Source organism: Lynx canadensis, chromosome E3 (assembly GCF_007474595.2).
Source record: "Lynx canadensis isolate LIC74 chromosome E3, mLynCan4.pri.v2, whole genome shotgun sequence".
NCBI classification, from domain to species: Eukaryota; Metazoa; Chordata; class Mammalia; order Carnivora; family Felidae; genus Lynx; species Lynx canadensis.
This window is the reverse complement of record NC_044318.1, coordinates 12,423,617-12,441,686: the sequence shown is the minus strand read 5'-3', so window position 1 is coordinate 12,441,686 and position 18,070 is coordinate 12,423,617. Positions and strand designations below refer to the sequence as shown.

Sequence of the window (18,070 nt, the reverse complement as noted above, 5' to 3'; positions counted from 1 at the left end):
GCTGTGGTTTCTGGATAAAAACTTGGGTCTTTAACTGATGTCTATAAGGCACGTCAAGAGGTCTGTGCACGCAAAGAAATTATAAGCCAAGCTTGCGGTTGTCCTTATGAGGATGTAATATGAACTCTTGCCTAAAGAAGTCGATAGGTTTTACTTAATTTTTTAAAGTCCTATTTAAGTAATCTCTACACCCAACGTGGGGCTTGAACTTACAACCCTGAGATCAAGAGTCGCATACTCCTCTAAGCCAGGCTAGCACCCTGGGAAATCTATAGTTTTTATTAGGCTCTCAAGGAGGACCAAGACCGAAATAAGGTTAAAAACTGTTTATCCACTAGGATAAAGACTTTTAAAATGTTCGCCATCCCACTGGTCCTGGAGCGGTCACGATGAACCCAGGTGAGCCTTTCCACAGTGACGTAGCATCACCGTCATGCACTCCCACCCTCTGGGTCCTGGAACAGTCTCAACACCAGTAGCCACCACTCCACTGTGGTGACATCTGGCCTTCAGGCAGGCTTTCACATGCTGTTTCTCTTTCTCCCTCTCTCCCTTTCTCTTGAATTAGGTGCCAGCCTTTAAAAAAAAATCTGATTTCAGGGGCACCTGGCTGGCTCAGTTGGTTAAGCGTCTTGACTTTGGCTCAGGTCATGATTTCACGGTTCATGAGTTCGAGCCCTGCATCAGGCTCGGTGCTGACAGCACGGGCCTGCTTGAATCCTCATGATCCCTCTCTCTCTCTCTCTCTCTCTGCCCCTCCCTGGCTCTCCCTCCCACTCTCTCTCAAAAATAAACAAACAGGGGTGGCTCCGTTAATTGAGCACCCGACTTCGGCTCAGGTCATGATCTCGTGGTTTGTGAGTTTGAGCCCCACGTCGGGCTCTGTGCTGACACCTCGGAGCCTGGAGCCTGCTTCGGATTCTGTGTCTCCCCGTCTCTCGGCCCCTCCCCTGCTCATGCTCTATCTCTCTCTGTCTCTCAATAATAAATGTTAAAAAAATAAAAAAAAAAATTTTTAATGTTTATTTCTGAAACAGAGACACAGCATGAGTGGGGGAGAGGCAGAGAGAGAGGGAGACACAGAATCTGAAGCAGGCTCCAGGCTCCCAGTTGTCAGCACAGAGCCTGATGTGGGGCTCGAACTCACAAACTGTGAGATCATGACCTGAGCCAAAGTCAATCGCTCAACCGACTGAGCCACCCGGCACCCCTAAAAAATTAAAAAAAAAAAAAAACATTAAAAACTTTTTTTAAAAAGGAAAGGATACATGCACCTTTATAAAAAAATTTTTTTTAATTCAAAAAAAATCTGATTTCACATAAAAATGCAGACTCTTGGTTTCTCCTGAAAAAAATCCGATCAAGCAAGACTGGGATTGCATATGGAGTGACAAGAATCATCGCAAGCTGCGTAACTCAGCAGCTGCACTCTTCAGGGAGGGCCTATCTGCTCTGGTTTGCAAGTCCTCATCCACTTGTGTTCCTCCCCGACCTTGGGGGTATTTGCATTTTCGTGACCCCTCCGTAGGTGAGGCCGGCAGAGTCTACTGATGAGCTTATGATGTTTCTGGGTTAACTGGTCTTAGGCTGGTAAGCTTTGGGAGTTCTATCAGCTGAGAGTCTCCCTGTCTCTGGATTTGCTGGCAGGTTATCATCATTGCTGAGAAAATGATTGCCTCTGAGGTCTTTCACCAAGTTTTCTGAACTATTGCTTCTATTCTGTTACAGACCCTGAGGTCAGACACCCCTACTCAGCAGACTCCGTGTGTGAAAGGCTGTGGGTGAATCGGAGGGCAAGTCTAAAGATTGTAGGTTGGCTTTTTTTCCTCATCATTTCCCCAGAGACCTAGGTCAAAATGAGTGAAGAGTTTGTGGGGTCTTCTGTGAACCACATATTTAGTACAGGCATCTAAAACGCCTGTTTTAATATTTTGGAGGTATTTACTTCCGGGTTCTGAGAAACTGTAATTACACCACATTTTTTTTCCTTCTGTTTACTTGTATCATATAACAATGATGTATACTTCCCAGTTTTAAAGGCAGATGACACATTCTGAGTCCCCCCCCCTTCACTACTTATGAGCCATGAGACTGTGGGCGAATCACTCCCTCTCTCTGAGTCTAACATGAGCATATATAAGACATGGGGTTCCCACTCCGACCTCACAGGGCTGTCGTGAGCATTAAGGAGACACGTGTAAGCACCAGCACAAAGGGAGTATTCAGTAACTGTGGTCTCTTCTTCCACATCATGGTTCTGGTGGGACACTTCCCAAACCGTCCAAGTGAGGGATCCCAAAAGCTGTTCGCATGCTCAGGCCATATAATCAACAACTTATTCTGACATCTCATCAATGTAACTTTTAAATGTTTATTTTTTTGGAGACAGAGTGAGAGAGAGAGAGAGAGAGGGAGAGAGGGAGAGATCAGGAGTGGGGGAGGGGCAGAGAGACAGGGAGACAAAGAATCCCAAGCAGGCTTCCCACAGTCAGCGCAGAGCCCTCTGCGGGGCTCGAACCCACGAACCGTGAGACCATGACAGGAGCCGAAACCAAGAGTCAGATGCTTAACCGACCGAGCCACCTAGGTGCCCCTCACCAATGTAACTTTTAGAAACACCTGGAGAGATATTATTTCCTGAGGAAAACGCCATCTCTAAAATTTCACGGTCAAGAAATGGCATAAAGTCTTAGAAAGCACGACGTGAACGAACTGGGTCATTGAGCTTTTCCAGCGTCACGACTTGGGCAACTGCAAGAGCTCTAGCACTGGAACCTTTTCCGTGTTTCCGCAAGAAATACCTAACTGACATGGTACAGTTATCTGAAAAATCTAGGAAGGAAACAAAAGGACTGGAATACCATATCCCAGCTATTCTGTGTGATTAAAGAACTGGCAATAAACGTGTCTATTGCTCCCTCGGAAGGAAAACTGTTTGATTTGGTCAAGTACCGATCTGTAGAATCATCTAGAGGAAGTGGTGGAAGGAGGTGGTGTCACTGCCATTAACTGTTTGATTCTTTAGTCACCCCGAGGTCAATTAATACAGTGATTGTCATTGAGTTCAAAGAAGAATGCATTCATAATGAGTTTAAATGGAGGATTTTTATACCTCAGCTTATAAAGACTGCATGCAATGAATCACTAAATACTACTCCTGAAACCAATGCGACGCTATATATTAACAGACTTGAATTTTAATAAATGAAACAAAGATGTCACGTAGTGATAGTTAACTCTTTAGAAGTCATAATCTTCAAACTACTTTGTTCAGTGACATATAATTATGGTTCTACCTTTTTGTTCAACAAGACGTTTATTGTGACGATAGTACATACCTAATGTTTTAGGAGTAACTAATTTAGGAGGACTAATTTATTGGGATTCTAACCTGAAAAGAGGATCTCAATCACTACTTAGCAAAGATGTTTCCCTGCAAGAATAAAAAGATTTTGCCTTTATATCATCTTTTAACTAGGTCATTTACTTCTCTTCATTACATATTACCTGACAGCAAAGAAGAATGACAACTACTAGCATCTACTGAGAGCTTATCATGTGAAAGATGATCCTGTGAGATGATTATTGCTCTCAACTCCACTTTACAGATGAGAAAATGGAGGCCTAGTTAATAGAGGACAGAGCCAGGTTTTAAACCATGGTCTGACTTCTGGGGCACCTGGGTGGCTCAGTCGGTTGAGCGTCCAACTTCAGGTCAGGTCATGATCTCACAGTTTGAGAGTTCGAGCCCCGCGTCGGGCTCTGTGCTGACAGCTCAGAGCCTGGAGCCTGCTTCGGATTCTGTGTCTCCCTCTCTCTCTGCCCCTCCCCTGCTCATGCTCTGTCTCTCTCTCTCTCTCTGTCAAAAAATAATTAAACATTAAAAAAAATTAAAAAAAAATTTAAACCATGGTCTGACTTAAAGCCTGACCTCATAGCACTACATTGTTATTGGTTCAAAGGACTAACTGGCCCCTCTATCCTGCTACTACAAAAGCTGAGAAATCCAAACTGCAGAAAATAAACCAGGAAGGGACAACACCACTGCATTTCAGAACATGAACTCTGGCTCGATGAGCATGGTGTTGCGTGAGACAAGCAGACGCAGTCACAAGAGAAACTGGGGTGAAGGGTGCTGGGTGGCTCAGTTGGTTGAGCATTAAAAACTCTTGATTTCTTGATTTCAGCTCAGGTCATGATCCCAGGGTGGTGGGATCGAGACCTGTGTCTGACTCTGTGCTGAGCGTGGAGTCTGCTTAAAATTCTCTCTCTCTCTCCCCACCCCACTCCGCCATTCTCCCTCTCTCCCACTAGCACTCTCTAAAAGTTAACAGAAAGAAGGAAAAGAAAGAAAGAAATAGGGATGTGAGGGGTGCCTGGCTGGCTCAGCTGGAACAGTATATGACTCTTGATCCTGGGGTGGTGAGTTCGAGCCCTATGTTGGGCATAGAGATTCCTTGTATAAACTAAAAAAAAAAAAAAAAAAAAAAAAGAAAGAAAGAAAGAAAGGAAGAAAGAAAGAAAGAAATAGTGGTAAGAGTAGTCGGGAACGCCCTTATTTCTGGCACCCCAGGTCTACTTCTGGGGACACCACTATAAACACGAGTAGAATACTACAGACATTTTAAATGTCCAAAGAGTGACCACACATTTCTAGTGACTATGAAATGAAATGTGCCCAAATGCAAGCAAGGCAAAGGCCATACATGGCAAAAATAAGAGAATATTGTGTACACCTCTTGTAGGTGGCAGAAAGTGGTTTTCATGAACACAAGAGAAGCACTTCCAGGCTCTTCCCATAAAAAACCTTGTCCAAAAATATTTTCTTACTGGACGGAGTCAGACATTACTAGGGCAAAGGTAGCTAGCTAGTGCACTGGCTGACGTGCTGCCTGAACTTTGAGACCCCATGATTCACTGCTCGTGAGGGATGTTGGGCAAGACAAGGGAACACTGAGAAGAGTGTCCTGGATCTCCCTAGAGACTCTTCTTTTGTTTACGTTATGTGGCGTATATTCAGCGATCTATCCTGTATTAAATGCTGTAGATGTCCAATAACTTGGGATAAAAAAAAAACTGATTAGAAACCATACTTTAATTATTGGTTTGAGTAGTCTCTCCTTCTCCAATCAAATTCTCAGCTTCTTGAGATGAGGAACCAAGCCACAGAATTCTATCATCGTATTTGAAGTAGCTGGCACAAGGATGGGTTCTGGATACTTGCAGATGAAAATCAAATCAGCATATATCTGACTCCCCATCACAGTAATTTCTTAGAACCTCTGACATAATCATCTGAGTTTTGTGAAGCTGAAATGAAAAAGGATATCTGACAGAGAGGCTCAAGAATGTACATTTTATTTTATTTTATTTCATTTTATTTTATTATTTCTAAGCAAGTTCCATGCCCAGCATGGAGCCCAACGCAGGGCTTGAATTCATGACCCTGAGCCAAGATCAAGAGTCAGATGCTTGGGGTGCCTGGGTGGCTTAGGTAGTTAAGTGTTTGATTCCAGCTCAGGTCATGATCTCAAAGTTTCACGGGTTCAAGCCCCGTGTCAGGTTCTGTGCGGACAGCTCAGAGCCTGGAGCCTGCTTTGGATTCTGTGTCTCCCTCTCTCTCTGCCCCTCCCTTGCTTGGGCTCTCTCTCAAAAATAAATAAATAAAAAAAACAAAAAAACAAAAAACAAGAGTTGGATGCTTAACCGATGGAGCCACCCAGGTCCCCCAGAAGTGTACATTTTAAACAAGCCCCTTAGGAGATTCTTAATGCACACAGAAGTTTGGGAACTAGAGAGTTGTTACATACAAATAAATAAACACGTGTGTGCCTAAATATATGTTTCAGACAAGGTATAGGTAAGGTGTGAACAAAATAAAGTTTAAACAACATTTTCAAGCTCATTTCCTCTACTCTCCAATCTCTCCTCTCTCCAGTGCCTGAATCATTCTGCTGTAGCAAAATTCTGATCAAACATTTCCTTTGCTCAAAACCACCTTGACCGTGAGAAACTAAAACCCATAGTTGTAAGCTTGTCATTTAAGAATCTTCATGGTCCACAAATCAACAGAACTTTTTAATGAGGTCTTTTGTTTTTGTTTTTGTTTTTTTTTTTTAATTTTTTTTTTCAACGTTTATTTATTTTTTTGGGACAGAGAGAGACAAAGCATGAACGGGGGAGGGGCAGAGAGAGAGGGAGACACAGAATCAGAAACAGGCTCCAGGCTCTGAGCCATCAGCCCAGAGCCCGACGCGGGGCCCGAACTCACGGACCGCGAGATCGTGACCTGGCTGAAGTCGGACGCTTAACCAACTGCGCCACCCAGGAGCCCCTTGTTTTTGTTTTAAGTAGGTTACATGCCCAATGTGGGGCTTTAACTCATGGCCCTGAGATTAAGAGTCGCATGCACTACAGCCTGAGCCAGCCAGGTACCCCAACACAACTTTTCAAACAAGAGCACATCATAAAAAAAAAAAAAAAAAAAACCCAAAAAACAAGAGCACAAAGTCTGGAGCCAGAATGATCGATTTCAAATCCCAGCTCACCAATCACTAGTGTGATCTCAGGCAAGTCACTTAATCTGTGTGCCTCAGTTTCCTCATCTGTAAAACTGGGATATTAATACTACCTTACTGATGGGGTTGTTGATAGGATTAAATGAGTTAATAATATACACACTGCACTCAGAATAGTAGCCAGCACATTAGTGCAAAGTAAATGTTAGTTATTACTATTATTACAATTATCCCCTATTACTCATCTACTCACACACTACACTTTGGTCCCATCTATTAATTCCTGCTCCTTGGGCATTTTTCCGTCACATTGTTTCCTTCATCTGTAACCCAGCTATGCACCATCTCTGGGTCAAAAGTGTTCAATTGACAAGACCCGAATCACCTGCCACTGGAAAGTCTTTAATGGCTAATTCCACTAACACCCAAATTAATCCTTCCTGCCTCTGTGCATTACTGTAACTTTTATTTGTGTGTTTACTCATCTCCTAGACGGCTATTTCCCCTGAGAGGCTTGTATACTTAAAACGTTATGTTCCCAGGAATGGAGACCTGGGTGCCAAACAGGTCACATTTATTCTCCCTAAGCCTCATATTTCTCATTCATAAGTTCAGGATAATAATATCCACTCTGAAGGAGATTTAAATAACAAACTCTATCCATAGGTAGTCAAAGAAGCGTACCGAATAGTGATAGAATGATTAATAGCTGCCCTTACTGATGTCAGCTACGTTACTGGCGTCAGTGCCAAGCACTGGAGGAGACAGTTTTTCCATCTCGTTTATGGAAACAGGCTGGGAGACGCAGAACACACCATACACCCAGATAGGCTGTTTACAAAACAGCCGGGACAAAAACAAACCAAACTACCTAACTCGCACGTGCGCTTTGCGCCGGCTCTGGGGCGTGTCCGGAGGACAGAGCAAACCTCTTTTCTATTGGCCTTTCAGAGGGTGACATCAAGACCACCCCCAAAGGACCGACCAATGGGCTTTAGCGGGGAGGACCCAACGGCGACAGCTGAGGGCATGACAGTGTCTGGACTTTATAACCTCTCCACCAAAGTTGGGGGGCCGTCTCCTGCCCCGCCAAAGAGCCTCGGCTAGACACAGCCTGATCTTCATTTACCCCTCTTTATATTTTCTTTTAACGACAACTTTTTGTACAAGTTCCCATTAGAAGCCGTGAGCATGGAATCATAACAGCTGTGTTCTAGCCTAACCCCAGTGCGACTCTGGGGTTTCACTTTCCCTTTTGAGCGCGTCCGTTACCCTATTTTATAACGGGAGCAATCGTTCCGCGTTAGGGCAGGAACTGCCTCTCCAATCAGACCCGTAGCTCAGTCTAGCACCAACCTGATCAATTCTGGACGCGCAACCAACGGCTGCGGCAGGGGCTCCTGGGAGGCAGGCGTCCCTTCGTTCCACTCCAAAATGTGTGGAAGCGATGCCTCCTCCCTCCCGCCCTGGGGAGATCTTGGAGCGGTAGGCTCTGACCCTGACCCCTGAGGGGACGCAGGCAAGTCCCGGCGATCCGCCCTGTCGACGTAGGGCTCTCCGGAAAGGACGGGGAAGTTGGCCACGCGAGGGTCCGGGCCCGGTGGCCGAGACCGCGGATGCTTAGGACTCGGGCCTGGGCGAGGAAAGCCCCTCGCACCTGCTTCTCTAACCCGTCCCCCACAGCCGTCCTCAATACGCCGCCCCGAAATGCAGCCCGGGCCTCCCTTTGCCCTTTCCCGCCACGCTGGGGCTTACCACTCTGCTCCTTCCGGGCCCACCCGGCCGCCGCCCGCCTCCCGGACTCCCACCGAAGCAGAGGAAGAGGTGGCCACTTCACTTCCGGAAGTAACCGAAGACTTACTGGGGAGAAGAGAGCCCCGGCCCACGACCATAGAGGAGAAGCCGCACTCTTCTCTCAACCCTCTCAACCCCGCGACCTCCCCGCTGCCTAGAGCGGCCACTCCCCGGCCGAGGATTTCGGCGCATGCGTGCCACCGCCGGCCCCGCCCATTCCTCTCTAGAAATAGACTCGGGGCCACGGTGGCTTTACACCCAGAGGGTGAGGCGGGTGTCTGGTTCAGGTCCTCTTGGGAGGTTGTCTCTGTGTCTGGAGGAAACAGCTTTACCCAGAACTTAAATAAGACCGCACTGTACTCTCCACAAAGATTTTTTGCAGAAAATCCCAGGACTTTGGCGGAAGTTCTCTGTGTAGTGTTAAGAACGGGAATTAAAGTGACTTTATGAACCTTTTTTTCTCCCATTGTTTCGGGGCGTTGAGAATTCATGCTGGGTATTTTTAAACCACTGGCCTGGAGTTTGTTAAACTGATCAGTTGGAGTGACATTTTTCTTTCTAACATAACAGATTGGCAAGGAATTAAAAGACTGGTCCTATGCTAGGGCAGGGAGTGTGAACTCATTTTCTGGAGGGTAATTTGTGTCAGTGTCAGTGTGTATGTGTGTGTGATACGACATAAAATTTACCATTTTAACCATTTTTAAGTGTACAGTTTAGTGGCATTCAGTACTTTCACGTAGTTGTACATCTATCAGCATCCATCTCCAGGACTTTTTCACGTTAGCAAACTGAAAATCCATACTCATTATACATTTCCAACCCGCACTTTCTCTCCAGCCTCTGGGAACCGCCTTTCGACCTTATGTCTTCGTCAATGTGACTTTGCTAGGTACTTCACGTGAGTGGCATCATACTGTATTTGCCTTTTTGTGACTGGCTTATTTCACTTAGCATAATATCCTTAAGGTTTATCCACCTTGTAACGTGTCAGAATGTCCTTCCTCTGTAAGGCTCGATAACGTTCCATTCTAAGTATATACAACTTTTTGTTTATCTGTTAATGGACACTGGGTTGTTTCCACGCTTTGGCTATTGTGAATAGTGCTACTAAGAACATGTATGTGCAAATACCTATTCAAGCCTCTGCTTTCAATATTTTTAGGTGCATGCGCAAAAGTGGAATTGCTGCATTACATGATAATTCTATTTAAAAAATTTTTCAGAATCTCCATACTGTTTTCCACAGCAGCCACACCATTTTAGCTTGCCACCAACAGCACACAAGGGTTTCAATTTCTCAGCGAAGGGATGTGAAAGGATTGGAAAAAAAGAAAGGCAGCTCTTTCTGCCCACAGGTCCTGTCCCAGTGCTTTAATAAAACCACCCTTTTTTTGCATCAAAAAAAGGGGAGGGGATGGGAAAGGATATCTCATTACTGTTTTGGTTTGTGTTAGTGATGCTGAACATCTTTTCATGTGCTTACTGGTGATTTGTACATCTTTGGGGAAATGTTTATTGAAGACCTTTGACTATTTTTTAATCAGGTTGCTTTTTGTCATTGAATTGTAGGAGCCCTTTATGTATTGCGGATATTAGTCCCTTATCAGATATACAGTTTGCAAATATTTTCTCCCGTTACATGGGTTGCGTTTTCACTTTGATGATAGTATCCTAGTATCCTTTCCTGCACAAGTGTCATAAATTTTGATGTCTGATTCATCTATTTTTTCTTTTGCTGCCTGTGCTTTGGGTATCATATTTAAACAATAAAATCATTGCCGAATACAATGTGAGGAGGCTTTTGCTTTATGTTTTCTTCTAAGAGTCTTATAGTTTCACCTCTTACATTTAAATGTTTCATCTATTTTGAGTTAATTTTTTAAAATGTTTATTTCTTTAGAGAGAGAGCGAGCATGTGTGAGCAGGGGAGGGGCAGAGAGAGAGGGAGAGAGACCCAAGCAGGCTCCCCTCTCTCAGTGCAGAGCCCAATGTGGGGCTCAGTCCCACAAACCTTGAGATCATGACCTGAGCTGAAATCAAGTCAGACACCTAACCAACTAAGCCACCCAGGTGCCCATATTTTGAGTTAATTTTTATTTTATATATAATTTGTATTTGGTATAAAGTAAGGATCCAACTTCATTCTCTCCCATGTGGACATCCAGTGTTCCCAACACTATTACTGGCAAGACTGTTCTTTTCCCACCGAGTGATTTCAGCACACTTGTAAATCATATGTCCTTAAATGCAAGGGTTTATTTGGGGGAGGGTCTCTATTTCATTGGTTTCTAGGTTTTTCTTTATGCCAATACCACACTGTTCTGACTACTGTAGCTTTGTAGCAAGTTTTGATATTTATTTAAATTACTTAAATTTTATTTAAATTACTTAAAATTACTTATTTAAAATTATTTAAATTACTTAAAATTTAAATTTAAGTGCCATATATGTTTAGTACTTTCTGTATTTGACTTTTTTTTTTTTTTTAAGTAGACTTCACACCCAGTGTGGAGCCTAAAGCAGGGCTTGAGCTCATGACCGTGAGATGAAGACCTGAGCTGAGATCAAGAGTCCGATGCTTAGCTGACTGAACCACCCAGGCACCCTGTATTGCACTTTTTAAGCCGAAACAAAAAAAGGCAGAGAAATATTTCAAGCCTGAGGTTTGACTACTTATCATATTTTTCTCCTTCCCATTTCCCCTGAACTCTAGAATTCACATTTACTCTCTGCTGTTCACATTAAGATAGTAGACATAATTACCTATATGTAAATTTCCACTGAATGAGGCAAGGGAAATGAATTTGTTGAGGGAATTGGTGGGGAAAATATGGCCAGACTCTTATGTGTTCTTTAGAATATTTAATACTGCATTTTGGGGGGGAAATGGTCATCTTTTTTTTTTTTTCAAAAAACAGAACGGATTTTGTACTCAATAAATGTCAAAGTAAGGTGTGAACGCAAGGGAATTGTGGCAAGGCACAACTCTAATCCTGTCTTACATTGACGCAGCACTCTACACTTCACAGACATCATCACCTATCCTCAACCCTATTTAGTGGATGAGAAGATCGAGGTTTAGGAATGACGAATACGTTCCAAACCTAATTAATGGCAAAGGTAGCCTTTGAAAGCTGGTCTTCTAACCAACTACATAGTCGGCTTTTGTGAAAGATGAAAGTGAATTCATTCACTCAGCTATGTTTATCGAGCATCCACTATGTATCGACACCGTTGTAGGCTCTGGGGATCCACAGTATACTCCAAACAAACCAAACCAAGACTTCATCTATTTTGTTCGCCAGTCCCAGTGGCTAGTGCAGTAGGTCTCAGCTTTGTATTCTCTTCACCTCTCTTAGGTAACCCTCCCTCCAGTTATTCCCCCCCCCCCATTATTTTTATTGCAGCACCGGGCTCTCGCTCTTCATAGCGCTGATTGTGTTTCCAAGTGGCAAGTTTGATACCTGCCTGACTTTCCCCCTTTTCCCCCAAGTTAAGCTCCAAAGGGGCAAAGATTTTGTCTCCTCTGTTCAACACTGTATCCCCACCCGTTTGAAGCGCCTGGCGCATAATATCGCCAGGAAATATTTGTTCACCAATTGGGCGTCAAGACATGATTATTTCTTAATCTGAACTTGCTGTCCCACGTCTCTGGCCTCGCAAGTTAGCCCAAGTCTTGGCGATTTCCATAGCCACGCCCCTTCTCCAGCCCTGAAGTAGTGAAAAGAGCCCAGGCTGGCCCCGCCCCCGCCGCTGACGCAGACACACGTGACGCGCGCCGGCGCGCGCTGTTTCCGGAAGTCGCCGCCGCGGTCTCCGCCGCTTCTGCCTTCGCTGCTGCTGCGGTCCCAGCGGAACTTTTCGTGTAGAACGGCCGAGGCGGGCCGAGGCGGGCCCATCTGCAGAATGGAGATAATCAGGAGCAGTGCGTGTCGCGCCGTGCATCACCCCGAGACTCAAGGCCCCCTCACCCGGCCTGCTAGGCCCAGACCAGCGCCGGTGTGCTTGGCGGGGCCTGGGGCTGAAGCATCCCCTCAGGGGTTTGCCTCCCCTGAAGTCTGTGAGCTTTAGGGGGTCTTGTCCCTGCCTTGTCCTGCCTTGTCCTGCCCGGGCGTCCCCCAGGGCTATGTGCCTCTGTGGCCCGTGCACCCTCGGGGCTGGTCTTCCTCCGGCCCACGCACCCACTGGGGACTTGATCCCCTCCCACCATGCACCCCTCGGGGACTTGATACTCTGTCTTGTTTATCCCTCTAGGACTTGTCCTCCTCCCGCCTGAGGCCTCAGGATCTTCCCAGCCCTTCCCTTTCCCATTAGGAGCTCTTGGGCAGGAAGCCCGGCCACTGGTTCTGAGCCTCTTCTCGGTTTCTCTGCAGATTTTAAGAGTAATCTTCAAAAAGTGTACCAGGCCATAGAGGAGGCCGACTTCTTCGCCATCGATGGGGAGTTTTCAGGTATCCCTCGCTTGCAAGCTGGGGGCTAGCGATGCATAGCCAACGCTCCTCGTGACCCTCTGACTCCCCGACCCCCCCCCCCCCCCCTTCTGCCTGCTGGCCCCTCCTGTTTGTGGCCTTGGGCGTTGGTTATATGAGTCTCAACGATTTCTCTTAAGCGTTTCAGAGGCATGGAAGACGTGCACTGGGTTTGTGAGAGTTACAGATAGAGATTACGGTTTTGGTGCAGCTTAAAACTGACATGCACGTGGTAGGGTAAAGGTCAGGCTTTTTTGTGCGTATGATAAAATATACATCACTAACATTTACTGTTTTATTTTTTCTAAAGATTTTATTATTTTTTAAGTAATCTCTGTACTCAGGGTGTGACTCGAACTTACAACCCCGGAGATAGTCACAGGCTCCACCAAGTGAGCCAGCCAGGTTCCCCTAAAATCTTACTATTTTAACCATCTTTAAGTGGTTTTACAGTTCAGTGGCATTAAGCACATCCACATTGTCTTGCGTCCATCTCCAAAACTTTTCCATTTTATCAAACTGGTATTCTACTAATTGGACAGTAACTCCATTTTTCCCTCCCTACTGCCTCTGGCAGCCATTATTTCTGTCTTCTATGAATTTGACTGTTCTAGGCACTTCCTGTAGGTGGAATCATCCGATATTTTTCCTTTATGACTTTATTTTTTCCTTTAGCGTCAGGCTCTTGGAGGTAATGAAGGTTTTCCTTTATGCATTAGTGGAAGTGTTCGTTGCCTACCTCTGCATGGGTGTATATGTGTGTGTAATGCTTTACCAGCACTTACAGGTGCAAAGTTTTTTTCTCCCCCTTTGGATGAAAGACTAATTTCTGAGTTTTTGAAGTCAGTGTGAACAATTGCTATAGATAGCCACTTTTGCTAGCAGATTTTATATGTTAAAAACACTTCAGACCTTTCTAAAGGAAATATGTTCCTTACCTTTAAGCATGAAGTGTCTAGCTGGAGTCAGTTCACTGAGAAGCTGTGTTTTCACCAGAAATAAGTTTTCTCTTTGACCTTCAAAATTCCTTTGTTGTGTGTAGATCTTTCTCCAAACTGTTAATCAAGACTTGTACTCTAGCAATAATATGCGTCATGATTCCTTGATGTCTGATTATGCATTAATCCTTTTGAAAGCAGAAAACTTAATTAATTATAGAGATTGCTTTCTTAAGTCATTACTGCGTTTTGAAACCTATTTTAGACCCTGGAACTGGGTCTAAATTGAAGCATTTACATCTCTGAATTCGTTATTACAGAGTTCAGCTTGATGGCCAGTGAAATTAATAACTAATTTTGAAAAAGTGAAGTAAGGCGTGCTTTCAAGTAATCTTAATTCATAAGAAAATGAAATTACACAGCCTTTGAATAGTTGACCTTTTTATATTAGTGTTAAAATTTTTTATTTATTAAAATTAGGAATCAGTGATGGACCTTCAGTCACTGCATTAACAAATGGTTTTGACACTCCAGAAGAAAGGTATCAGAAGCTTAAAAAAGTAAGTGAAAATCTTTTTTCCCCCACGTTGGTCTTCCTTATGTTGAATCGTAAAGAAACGTTGTCATAAACTTGCACGTTAACTTCTCTAATCCCAGCTGTGAAATGATATTTTAGTGATGTTAAAAACAACAGCAAAAATAATTGTTTGCTGGAAAACATTTGGGGAAGGTTTACTATTTTCATTGTTAATTTGATTGATAGGAAATATGATGGGATGATAGTAATCATTTGCAGATCGGCCTACTGTGATGCTCTGGTTGGTGGATAGGTGGTTAATCAGGAAAAATATTAAGAAGCATTTATAAGTTAACGCTTCTGACACAAAAGGTGTAGCCTGTTGTAATCGGAAGTATTCTGCTAAAAGTCCAATTGAGTAGTTAGAAACCCCACGTGCCTGAGTGTACTCTTGTCACATTGAATATACAGCACTGATTTGACAGGTGTTTTGTTTCCCTTTTCCAGCATTCCATGGACTTTTTGCTGTTTCAGTTTGGCCTTTGCACTTTTAAGTATGACTACACAGATTCAAAGTAGGTTGTTTTAACAAGCAGTGGATTTCTTTTCTCGTGCTATAATGTAACCCACTAAGTCCCCTTTTATCTTATTTCCCCCAGGTATATAACGAAGTCATTTAACTTCTATGTTTTCCCGAAACCCTTCAATAGATCCTCGCCAGATGTCAAGTTTGTTTGTCAGGTTGGTAGCAGAATTGATTTTCTTCTGTTATGAATTGTTGATGAGGCAGTATGGAAACGTGGAACCAGAATTCTTTTTTAAAATTCGGTTCTACTACTACCTTTGGGCTTTCGGCAAGCCCTTCCACCTCTCTGACTTGCAGTTTTAGGGTTGTGAATGAACGACACTGCTGTCTTCCTCTTTGCTTCAGAATCAAGGGATAAGAGCAAGAAACAGGCAGATGGAAACCAGAACACGAGGTGTATTGTGAGCAAAGCTGACTTTGGGAACATGGCTTTGTTGGGGACTTTTAACGTCTGGCCCCTGATTTGAACCCATAGATCAGGTCCTTCAGGCTTCTTCCCACCCCTTTATCTTTGTTCCCATCTTTAAGGGTGGAGCTTTATTTTCCAGAGGAATAAGTATGTGTGTATCTTGTTTAAAAAGAGAGAACCCAGTTGGGATGAGCACTGGGTGTTGTATGTAAGCCAGTTTGATAATAAATTGTATTAAAAAAAATAATAAACAAAAAGAGAGAACCCAGAAGGGGCTACACTGCATACATATGCTTATTTCTTTTTTGCAAGTTTCCCAGTTAGGAAAAAGAGTGCATGGTTTGCCCCTGAGGAGGAGAGGGCATACTTTCTGAGCCAAGGTAAGGATACAGGGAGGTTCCCCTTTAGAACATCACCTTTAGAATTGGAACCCATCTGTTTGACACTAAATATCAGTTTCCTCTTCCTGTACTCTTAATAATCTGTGATAGTGATAAGGAGGGTGTGAAAAAGCTGTGTAGTATATGGAAATGTGATTAGGGCTGAGGGTCGATCTTGTTTTCCCTTCCAATCTTGTGTCCTCGCTTCTCTCCGGGTGGCATCATTAGTTCTTGTGAGTCTTGCCATCCTTCCCTTCTCCTCCACATAAGTAGGAACACAGCTGGGAAAGCCTGGGGGGTAGGCTTCTGAGTGACTGAGCCGTACCAGATTCTTTGTGTACTATGGCAAGAGAGAAACAAGTGAAATAATGAGTTATTCATATGTCTGGGGCTGAAGAGAAAAGGTGAAGGCAGTTTTGGTCTTGTAACCTGGCTTCTCAAATTACCAAGTAGGCCTTTATTCAGCAATTGGTTGATAACTACTTAACAATTCCCTTAGTAGGGGATACTAATGAGACAGTATTTATGGATTCTAAAGTTTTCCAGCGGTACCAGGAGAAGACAGAAATGTAAGTGGGTTCTATGGCTTTAGCCGGGAGTCAGTCAGGCAAAAGTGGACAATCGCCATGAGACACCTTTGGATGATGCTTTGTTCTAAAATGCCACCACCAGTACAGTTATTCTAGGAGATCCACTAGAAGTGGATCAGAAGAATCTACCTGTTGTACAAAGCTATTCTGTGGCTACACCTGGAATATTTAATGCAATCTAGTTGCTAGCCACTCCCTAAAAAAAATATAATAGATTTGAACAGGCTAGAGACCCCTGTCTAAAATAGACAATGGGATAAGCGTGTTAACAGTGTTTTAGTCTGAAAAAGCAAAGGCAGAGAAAAGATTTACACTCAGTATGAACTTGTGAATTGTTTGGCTGGAGTGAATGATAGTATTTTTGGGGCGTCCGGGTGGCTCAGCCAGTTAAGTGTCTGACTTCGGCTCAAGTCATGATCTCATGGTTCGTGGGTTCGAGCCCTGTGTGGGGCTCTGTGCTCACAGCTCGGAGCCTGGAGCCTGTTTCAGATTCTGTGTCTCCCTCTCTCTCTCTCTGCCCCTCCCCTGTTCATCCTCTCTCTCTCTCTGTCTCTCTCTAAAATAAACAAACATTAAAAAAATTTGTAAGTGAACAATAATATTTTTGAATTTTCTTTTTTTGGTTCTCAATCTAGGGTGGTTTCTGTTTTGTTTAAAATTCTTTGAAAGAATTTTTTTTTTAATGTTTATTTTTTGAGAGAGAGAGAGAGTGAGCAGGGGAGGGGCAGAGAGAGAGACACACACACAGAATGGGAAGCAGGCTCCAGGCTCTGAGCTGTGAGCACAGAGCCCGACACAGGACTTGAACTCACGAACTGCAAGATCATGACCTGAGCTAAAGTTGGATGCTTAACCGACCGAGCCACAGGAGCCCCTGTTTTGTTTAAAATTCTAAGACTGCAGCACTTGCATCTTACAAGGAAGTTAGCTTCTTGACTCACAGAGCAGGGTGAAAATTGTGTCTGGTCAAAAACCACTCTTGGAGGGCACCTGGGTTCACGAGTTCGAGCCTAGTGTCAGGCTCTGCACTGACAGCTCAGAGCCTGGAGCCTGCTTTGGATTCTGGGTCTCCCTCTCTCTCTGCCCCTTCCCTGCTCTCTCTCTCTCTCTCTCAAAAATAAATAAAACACTAAAAAAATTTAAAAATTAAAAACAAAACAAAATATGAGATCATGACCTGAGAGCCAAAATCAAGAGTCAGATGTTCAATCCACTGAGACACCCAGGCGCCCCCATGTTTCACTTTCAATATGGTATTCAATAAATTACATGACATACTTAATGCCATATTATAAAATGCTTTGTGTTAGATGATTTTGCCCAATAGCAAGCTAATGTAAGTGTTCTGAGCACGCGTAAGATAGGCTAGGCTAAGCTGCGATGTTCGGTGGGTCAGGTATACTAAAAGCAGTTTCAACTTAACACTATTTTCGACTTAGAGTGGGTTTATTGGGGCATGCACCATCGTAAGTGGAAGAAGTTCTGTGTATGTATACATGTATGTAAAAGCTAGAAAAGAGTGAGATGGGGAAGGAGGTGGCACGTGGAAGAGGGTATTAAAAAAAGAAACTCGTTTCTTACCCTAGAGTCAGGAGGAGTATTTTCATATGTCACAGTCGTTTGTGTATTATTGTCAGTGAATTCAACATTTGATGTTCAGCTAGAAAAATGGAGAGAAAGAGATGAAAACAATGTGAATGCCTAAATATAGATGGTTGCCAGAGGGGAAGGAGGTAGGTGGATGGGCATAGTGGGTGAAGGGAGTGGAAGGTACAGGCTTCTGGTCATGGAATGAGCAAGTCATGGCAACAAAAGGTACAGCACAGGGAACACAGTCAGTGATGTTGTAATACTTTTGGAGGGTGA

General features: G+C 43.9%; 2 protein-coding genes across 5 annotated transcripts in view; one reads left to right on the top strand and one right to left on the bottom strand.

Annotated features, from left to right (window-relative positions):
• The window catches only part of BFAR (bifunctional apoptosis regulator), a 33,025-nt gene extending 24,541 nt beyond the window's left edge, over positions 1-8,484 (bottom strand). The window contains exon 1 of one of the 4 annotated variants that reach the window (XM_030300068.2): positions 8,380-8,484. The gene's annotated coding sequence lies outside the window, so the exon portion shown is untranslated. Of the gene's footprint in view, positions 1-8,273 lie in introns of all 4 variants that reach the window. The other 3 variants (XM_030300067.2, XM_030300071.1, XM_030300069.1) reach the window with 3 other exon arrangements.
• A 3,627-nt stretch (positions 8,485-12,111) lies between these two features.
• PARN (poly(A)-specific ribonuclease) overlaps positions 12,112-18,070 on the top strand; it is a 168,891-nt gene continuing 162,932 nt past the window's right edge. Inside the window, exons 1-5 of the mRNA XM_030300066.2 lie at positions 12,112-12,240; positions 12,689-12,766; positions 14,203-14,282; positions 14,747-14,814; positions 14,899-14,980. Of these exons, the coding sequence (XP_030155926.1) occupies positions 12,222-12,240; positions 12,689-12,766; positions 14,203-14,282; positions 14,747-14,814; positions 14,899-14,980 (327 nt within the window). The 5' untranslated portion in view covers positions 12,112-12,221. The remainder of the gene's footprint in view (positions 12,241-12,688; positions 12,767-14,202; positions 14,283-14,746; positions 14,815-14,898; positions 14,981-18,070) is intronic.